At 50.4% G+C, this 9,257-nt stretch overlaps 1 protein-coding gene across 4 annotated transcripts in view; it reads right to left on the minus strand.

The window, feature by feature from the left end:
• Positions 1-7,709: 7,709 nt before the first annotated feature.
• IFT43 (intraflagellar transport 43) overlaps positions 7,710-9,257 on the minus strand; it is a 101,055-nt gene continuing 99,507 nt past the window's right edge. For 3 of the 4 annotated variants that reach the window (XM_011949521.1, XM_011949520.1, XM_011949519.1), the window contains exons 7-9: positions 9,083-9,158; positions 8,496-8,558; positions 8,035-8,327 (exon numbers count right to left, since the gene is read on the minus strand). In XM_011949521.1, coding sequence (XP_011804911.1) covers positions 8,208-8,327; positions 8,496-8,558; positions 9,083-9,158 — 259 coding nt within the window. In that variant the 3' untranslated portion in view covers positions 8,035-8,207. The other variant, XR_001002618.1, reaches the window with a different exon arrangement.

The raw sequence follows: 9,257 nt of genomic DNA on the forward strand, positions 1-9,257 counted from the left end.
TGAGGGTCTGAGGCCTGAGAAAGGGGAGAGGGCAGGAAGGAGGACTGGAGGGCAAGTGTCTCAGACAGCAGCACAGGTCAGAGAAAGTTTCGGCCTCCCAGTGGGGAGCGCGGTGCAAAGATTACAGCAGAAAGTCCTGTGCTGGCCAGAAACGGTGAGCCCTTGTACCACCGCCATGTTTAGTCACAAGCTGGGAAGCACACGGTCTCAGCCTGGACACGGAGCGGCCTGTGTAGAGATGCTGCTGGCTGCTAGGTGGCCCCCGAGGCCTTTTTATAATGCCTACACCTGCAGAGGCCAGAGAAGGAAGAAGGCAAACCTCCCACCTTTCCCTGTGACTGCTGAGCATGGGACACTTGGCAAAGGGTCCTGTTACTGGTCCTGCAAATAGCCTAGGACTCTGCTTCGACTCTTGTTAGATGGGTGCCGGACACAGAGTTAGGCTGATAAGAGGAGGAGAACCCGTGGTAGGGAAACTGGGCCTTCTCCACAGCTTGCATGATGTGAGGTTAGATGGCAGGCAAGGGCCCTGATTACTGACAAAGGATGCTGGCTTTTGTTAGTAACCACGCTCCAGGCTCAGGAACATGACCTTGGTTGGATAAGTGTCACTGGGGGACAGAATCCTCACTGGCAAAATGAGAAGGCTGGGCAGGGGTCTTAAAGTGAATGCCTGCAGTGACCAAGCAGGAATGTGTCTGCAGAAGTGTGTGGGGTTCTCAACTGCTACTCATTAAAGGCTGTTGCTTCTCAGCTCCAGTCCATAGCTGCTGTAAGAACGGCAGCTCCACAGTGACCAGATTCTCCCATTTTCTTGCTCTTTTTTCATTTTTTTCTTTTTCTTTTTTTCTTTTTTTTTTTTTTTTTTTGAGATGGAGTTTCACTCTGTCGCCCAGGCTGGAGTGCAGTGGTGCAATCTTAGCTCACCGCAACCTCCATCACCCGGGTTCAAACAATTCTTCTGCCTCAGACTCCCGAGTAGCTGGAACTACAGGTGCATGCCACCATGCCTGGCTGATTTTTTGTATTTTAGTAGAAATGGGGTTTCACCGTGTTAGCCAGGATGGTCTCGAACTCCTGACCTTGTGATCTGCCCACCTCAGCCTCCCAAAGTGCTGGGATTACAGGCATGAGCCACCATGGCTGGCTGATCCTCCCATTTTCTAAAAGAAGCTGGAAGCTGCAATTAATTTTCTGGATAGAAATAAGCAGCCAAACTTTGGGAGCAAGCGGTTATTTTCCAAAGGAAGCTGGAAGTCTAAACCTTTCAGTTTTAAATGTTGATAATTAACAAAACAATTAAAAACAGTGCGTAAGCCAAACCCAACATATCCTGTGAGTCAACATCAGCCTATGGCCTCCAGTTTGTGACCTTGGGGTAGATGTCCACTAGGGTCCAGTCAGGGCCTAATGCCCTGTGGTTTATGGTCAGGGACAACAAGTGACCACTGCCTGCCCATTCAGTGCGATCAGAACTCATCTTCATTGAGTGCTCACTTTGTGCCAGATGCTTAACGAGCATCAGCTCAGCAAGTATCAGCTTATTTAATCATCACAAGAGCCCTGTGATTCAGGAATGATTTTCAGCGTCACTCCACAGATGAGAAAACTGAGGCTCAGGGAGTTATGAGAACATACCCCAGGTCATACAGCTGCGATGTGGAGGAGCGAGATGTGAACCTGGCACCATCCCCGTTCTCAGCCACCACGCCCGCCTGCCTTGCTTCCTCTAGGTTGACCATCAACTCACAAGGGACACTTCAGCCCCATGCAGCCCACATACCCTCCAGGGAAATTCTAGGACTGGCAGTTAAGAGGAAGTCCCCAAATTCTTGTTCATTCTCCATTCAGGGCTGTGGCTCTCTCGCCCCTCCTGTGCTGTCCCTTGGGAACACACCTCCAGTCTGCTGGCAGGATGTGTGGCTGCTGGTTGGAATCTACCGCCGCTAAAGGGCTGGAAGAGATAGCGTTCTGCAGGATTCTTTCTGGTCTTCTCCCAGCCCCTCCTCAGCCAGGTGTTTTCTTGCGGGGAGCACGGGAAGGGGATACTCTCCCTCCTCCCTGAGGCAGCGCTGGTGGCTGCAGCTGCAGCAGCTGTTCCTGGGTGGGCTGGCCAGCCAGCGTTCAGTGGGAGCCAAGAGCCCCTGCAGCCCGGGAATTCTGGGCTAATGCTCAGTCCTGGCATGGTCCCCTCTCTCACTGACCCCTCCAGTCCAGGTCACCACGACAGATGCTGGAAACATATGCCGTGAATTAATTCACTCCGGCACAGCCACAGAGGAACGGCTTCTTCCTCGTTCTGCTCCCACCACCCTTGCTTTCCGATGTCTGCCTCGCCAAAAGAAAAAAATCAAAGTTTTCCCCTTCCCTTGCTTCTAACACCCCCTCCACTGGGCCTTCTCTTCATTATCCTGAGCCCGCTGCCAAAGGCATTTGGCTCCTAGAGACTTCCTCACCCCCACATCCCAAGTAGGATCAAAGGGCCAAGAAGGAGCCCAGATGTCCCCCTTTCCAGCTTTTTGTCTCCAGATAGAGTATGTCCCTGTTCCTGGAACTGATGAGTGCTCATTTCCTTTTCTTAAAGAAAGGTTGTCTCTCTGTTAGAATCTCCCCACCCTTCTAGTCTTTCCTTATATTCAACTCACATCACTCCTGCTGCAATGAATTTCCTAGATAGAAACAAGCAGCTGAACTTTGTGAGCACACAGGTTTGTTATTTCTCATCTTCATTCTTTCCTCTAAGGAGGGGTTGGCAACATTTTTCTGCAAAGCGGCAGATAGCTAATATTTTAGGCTTTGCAGGCCGGATGATCTCTGTCACAACTAAGTTCTGCCCCTTGTAGCATAAAGGCAGCCATAGACAAGTGAGCTTTTGTAAACAAATGAGCACGTAAACATGCATACCTGTGTTCCAGTAAAACTTTACAAGAACAAGTGGCCTTTGCTCTAAGCAAATCAGCCCCACCTCTGTTATTTCTTGGTGGGCGAAGTGTCCCTCTCTCTCTCCTCCCATCTGTATTTTGCAGATCATATGGGCTCTTTCACTCACACACTATTTCTTTGCTAGCTTGTGAATTTCTCGAGGTCAGGAGTGTGCTTTATTTGACTTTGAACTCCTGGAATAGGCATGCAGTTGGATAGAAATGCAGTCAACACCCAGTCTTAGACTGGAAGAGCTCACAGGCTGGTGGGGAATAGAGACAGATGAGGCCTATGTTCTCAAAGCAGAGATAAACTCAACGATAGGAAGAAGGCAGGGCGGGAGGAATCAGGAGAATGTGCCTCCCACAAACTCAACAGCAACCTTTGAACAAATTAAGGACAGGAAACAAGAAAAAAGTACTTACTTAACCCTGATATCCTAAAGAACTGAGGCCCTGAAAAACAGTTTGGCAGTTTCTTAAAAGTTAAATGTAAACATACCATATGACCCAGCAATTTAATTCCTAGGAATCCACCGAGGCGGAATGAAAACAGCTGTGCAGCTGGGCGCAGTGGCTCACGCCCGTAATCCCAGCACTTTGTGGGGTCGAGGCAGGTGGATCACTTGAGCTCAGGAGTTCGAGACCAGCCTGGCCAATATGGTGAAATCCTGTCTCTACTAAAAGTACAAAAATTAGCTGGGCATGGTGTCACACGCCTGTAATCCCAGCTACTCGGGACTGTCCAGAATCAGCAAACTAGTGGGGCCACAGAGCAGTTGCCCAGGGCTGGGAATGACAGCAGGAATTAACTGTAAATGGACACAAGGGAATTCTGTAGGATGAGGAAAATGTTCTAGAATAGGATTATGGTGATGGCTGCAGAAACCCATACATTTCCTAAAAACCACTAAATTGTACACCTTCAATTGTATACTTTTAATTTTGTGGCACACAAATTTTATCTAAATAAAGCTGTTACAAATAACAAAACAAAACAAAACCTGGTGCCAAGCCATCTTTCCATCCATGGCTGAGAAGTGATTCATGAGGGGAGATGAAGGTGATACCCCCTAGCAAACTGCAGACACTGTTGCCATAAACTCACTTTTCCTATGTTAACTTTTCCATCTTATCCAGTTCTCAAATCCAATGACAGCAGCTGGCTTTTACTGGGCACCACAATCCCAACAAGACGATACTAATATCATCCCATTTTCCAGATTAGAAAACAGGATCAGAGCAAGCCTGTAATCCCAGCACTTTGGAAGGCCGAGACGGGCAGATCACGAGGTCAGGAGATCGAGACCATCCTGGTGAACATGGTGAAACCCCCGTCTCTACTAAAAAAATACAAAAAACTAGCTGGGTGAGGTGGCGGGCACCTGTAGTCCCAGTTACTGGGGAGGCTGAGGCAGGAGAATGGCGTAAACCCGGGAGGCGGAGCTTGCAGTGAGCTGAGATCCGGCCACTGCACTCCAGCCTGGGCAACAGAGCGAGACTCCGTCTCAAAAAAAGAAAACACGGGATCAGAAAGGGAAAGTAGCTTGCTCCAGGGCCCACAGCTACATGGCAGAGCTGGGACTGGAGCCCCATTCTGCCTGATTCTAGAACCTGTGCTCTTTGCCACTGTTACTTACTCCTATTCCCTCTACCTACCCTTTTCCCCATTGACTCTTTGACCTCAAGGAGAAAAGCATGGTGCTGCTTGGTCAAGCAAGGCAGAGTCTACGCTTCCATATCTCTCTGCAGTAAACAGCACCTTGCATGCAGGTCTTCGGCAGCAATGAGCCCAGAAGCATCCTTACCTACTAAGCAGGAAGACCTTGATTTGTGCAAGTAACACATTTTGATCAAGCAACACTGAACAGGTGGTGGCATCAGTTTCCAATGGGAGCATGTAGTTATAAAAGCCCGTCTGGAGTGTCCTGGGGTTTAGCAAAGATGAATCACCAGTCAAGGATACAGATGACCTAAGCTTCAGCTGCTGGCCTGCCTGGATGAATTTCTGGCTTGAGCTCTTCACTGGGAGCCGAGTTTCCAGGGAGCACTCTGTGCAGGGGCCTTATAGTGCCTCTCTGACTGTCTGGTGCGGTGGGCACACCCTCATTCCTGGCAGGGAGCTGGCAGCAGACTCCTAACCTCTGGTCTCTGACAGACAGAGCTCATTGCTCTCCTCTCCTGCAATGCAGCATCAATAGTTCCGCCTCTTCCAGGCCAAGGCATGAAGAGGCCACGCAGTAGTTTGAGGAAAGTTTTCCATAGTCTGCCTGTCAAGCCCAAGGAAGCCTGAGAATGCTGTCATCACAGGAGGGAGGGGACCCCAGACACCCAGAGGCCTTTTCTGTGACAAGCCGGGCCTTGGGCAGAGTGAGCCAGAGAATCTTCTCTTTCCTTGTTACTCCCACCCCAGGCACCTTGACTTCCAGCCACTCCTTCCACAGGTCAGGCTCATGCCTTCCTCCGGGTTTTTGCAAATACTGTTCCTGCTACTGAGAGCGCTGTTCCCTGGGCACCAGTCTCACTCCTTCCTTCACACCTTGTCAGGTGTGTGCCCAAATGCTCCCTTCTCAGGCAGGCCTCCCCTGATTGCCCTACTAAAAAATCACAACCCACCTCCCCAGCACTCCCTTCCCTGTGCCGGCTTCATTTTTCTCTATAGTATCTCTTACCACCTGAGACACTATCTATTTTACTTTATTTATCCATCTCCCCTTCCAGAATGCAAGCTCTATAAGGGAAGGGAGTTTTACCTGACTAGTTCTGTATCTGGAGTGCCTAGACCGGAGCTTGGCCTGAAGGACGTGGCAATCAATTATTTCACAAAGTAATGAATGAACTTCCCCATCACAGCCCAGCCTCTGAACGGCATCTCTGCAGTGACCATCCAATGCCAAAGACACCAGGGGAGATTTTGTCAGAGACCAGCTGGGCTACCCAAGCCTGCTCAGAGGTGACTTGAGCCAGTCTAGGAGAAACTGGTAAGGAACTGGTTAACAAGCCATGTATGGCAGAGAAATGGCAGCACTTCTTCACTTCATGCTCCCCCATGCCTGCACAAAACCATATTGCTGCTACCTGTGGATACTTGCTGATTCTGTCATTGCTCTCTTGGGCCACCTTCCTGAAACGCTCTCTGAAGTCAAGTATATGACACTGCTAGATGTAACCTAAGGCAGGTATTCTCCATGTCAGATGAGAACTGGGGGGGTTGTAGATTCTGGAACATCCCATTTCTCTGGCACCCTGAAGACATGATATGCAAATGCTAGGTAAAGGAAAACGCCCAGACAGGACATGGCCAGGGCACAGGACAAGTGAAAGGAGACTCAGTCACATGTGGCCTGGACCTGATTTGTCTGAGCTCAATTTGCTCAACACAGAGCTGCTCCTACCCAGGTCCCACCGCCCTGGGGCCAGGACTCTTGAGCTCACCCATGCTGCCAGGCTTCACAAGAGGGGACTGACAGAAGCCCAATGCTCTGTGGTCACTCCACAGACAAGAGTGGGGGCTGGGGAGGGGGGTGGCAGTGGACTTCTTTCTTCCGATGAACTTGTAATTCTGTCTGCTATAAACTGGATTACTTTCCCAAGCTGAAGGCAGCAAGGGTAACAGAAACACAGGTGTTAAGGCGCTGTGGCATCAGAACTTGGAATTCCAGCTCTCCCACTCCTAATCTGGATAATCTTGGGTGATCTCTTAACCTCTCTGAGCCTCAGTTTCCTCATCTGTAAAATGGGATAACCACAGCATCTGCTTCACTGGGAGGCTGTGAGGATGAAGCCCGATCATTCCTATGTGCTGAGCCCAGCACCTGGCGTGCAGTGAGAGCTCCGTGTTAGATCTCGTTGCTGCTGTTGTTGTAAAATAAAGGGAGAAAGGAAGGCAGCCCCTGGCCACTTGCTCAGGTTGGCTGGAGACCTCCAAGGTTATCAGAGTCCTGAGGCAGTTGGATTTCCAGTAATTAAGGGAGTAGAAATACAGCCTTTCTCCTTTGGGTTTCAGAATGATGTAGACTCAAGCAAAACTAGCCTGGATAGAAACTTTTCAGTGGCCATGGGAATTATTCCAAAGAGGGGCTGCCTGGGCTAAAAGTGTGACTCTGGAAAAGGAGGAAATGGAACCCTAAAGCCACTAAATCCCCGAGTTTATAATTAACAGACAAGCATTCACTCTGCCTGTTCCGGAGCCATGTGGCTCGCCGGGGAAGGGCACCGTAGTCACACAAAAATAACCCCCCAGTGGGTTTTTGATGTGTTGAGCCTCTTTGTTTTTCTGAATTTTAATGAAGAGCTTTCCAGGCAGGATAAGAGAAGCACTCAGAGCTCCTTATGGCTGGGGAGTGGGCCTTAGTTAGCTGCTGCCAGCCTAACCCAAAGCCGCATCCAAGAGAAGCGGGCAGTGAAGGGGCTCTGCCCTCAGATAAAGTCTCAGGGAGGAAAAGAGAAAAACAAAAACAAAAGACATCTCTGTTTAGGAGAAGGGTGGGACTCTGCTCCTGATCTCAGCACATCTTGGAACCAGGCGGTTATAATATTTACAGCAGTGGAGATGGCTGCCACGTATCTGAAACAATAAGGAGAAGGGAGGCCCAGGCTCCGTAAGAGAGGGCTTCCATGGAATTCTCAGGGCTGCTGGTTGGCCCCTTCCCATGAGAATCAGAAATGAGGCTCTGGGAACCCGTAGAAGCGTCTGGAGCTCAAGGCATGGGTTGCAGGAAGAGGGGAGAAAGGAGAATGTTTCACAACAGCCACCAAACCCTGATGCAAGTGAAGAATGGGTCTCCTTATCCGTCCCGCTGCCTCCTCCTGCTGCTGCAGCAGCTGCCTGGAAGCCTATGATGCAGGTGGCAATGCTGCATCACTAAGGTCACAAACAAAGGGTCCAAAGCACCCATGGGAAGGGAGGCCCCGCCCCAGAACCCCAGCGGGCAACTGTTTGCAACCTTCCGAGAAGTGAACAACTTTCAGCAGGAGTACCCACTCCCTCTCCTGAATCAAACTCTTCCACGTGCTCCGCAACAAGGCCGCGAGTTTCAAGTTCCTATCAGCTGGTTTAAAAGTTCTCCTTCACTTGTGATACATTTTTCCAAGAAGGGACTGGAAAGAAATGGAGGAGATGGCACAGAATAAAGCAATTTATTGCAATTGAATTATCCAATGTGGTTGACTGAATATAAATATTTTTATTACAAAATATTCCAGGTAAAAATTTAGAGCTGCTTGCAAGTTTCTTTAGCTTTCAGCTCACTGCATTTCTTCATGTCTAGAGCATGGGTGACGGGCTCAGGTGTGCCTGGCCTGCCCCATAGCGTCCTCCTTCTCCGTCTGCAGTGGGTCCCACTCAGTGAGGACCTCTGAGGACACCTCAGTGAACAGATGGTCCCAGTCCCAGCCGACGTCATCCTGCCAAGAAGGGTTTCGCTGGGTAAGACAAAGAAAGGCCTTTTCCCTCAACTTTAGCTGACTCCTCCCTCCCATCCAGGCCTCAGGGAGGCACAGGCCAGCCCGGGAGTCGGCTGGTTATGGGAATGCCAGAGCTGAGAGACCGGGGAACTGCTGCTACCACGGTACCTCCCGGATTTCGTGCTCTGGCGCCAGCACTTTGGTGAGGAGTTTCAGGTCGACCTCCCCATCCTGTGAATGCAAACAAAAAAGGTCAGGCTGAGTACCTTGAGGGCTTTCAGGCAATTCTTTCTCACAAATTCAGGATCAGTTTTTGTGTATCAGAACTTCCCAAACTGAGACCTGCAGGAACGCCTTCACAAGAGAGTAAAATCATGAATAAACCACATGCCCAATGAGAAATGAGGGAAGGCTATGCTTCCTACATGCTGGGCGTGATTTGGGGCAAAGGACCATACCAGGAGGGCAGAGCGTGACAGCAGCATGTCCACAGGGACAGAGGGAAGTGGGGTGCCGTCAGGTGCCAAGTGGGCAGCCAGGTGGGAGCCTGGCACTGAGAAACACTGGAATATGTTGGGTCCAGGGTTGCTGTGAGATGAACGAGGCTAAAACCTGCAGCAGAGGTATGGGTACCACGCAGCCAGCCTCAGAGACTGGTGGAGGTGCTGTACAGCTTGGGAGGAACTGAGAAATCTCTACCGATTAGAGCCCGTTGCTTGGGGCCTGCCTCTCTATGCAGAAGTTGTTCCACTCACCAACGTCTGAATGGCTGAGTACTTCATGAGGTCATTGTCCAGGTCACGGTAGGTCATCACCCGCTTTATCTGGATGCTGAAGGAGAGACAGAGCGAGAGGAGGGAACCCCAGGCAGGACCCATTCCAGGAGTGCTGGGCCACCGTCAGAGCGAGAGGAGGGAACCCCAGGCAGGA

The sequence above is a fragment of the Colobus angolensis genome, unplaced genomic scaffold (genome assembly GCF_000951035.1).
Source record: "Colobus angolensis palliatus isolate OR3802 unplaced genomic scaffold, Cang.pa_1.0 Scaffold3, whole genome shotgun sequence".
In the NCBI taxonomy this organism is placed as follows: domain Eukaryota; kingdom Metazoa; phylum Chordata; class Mammalia; order Primates; family Cercopithecidae; genus Colobus; species Colobus angolensis.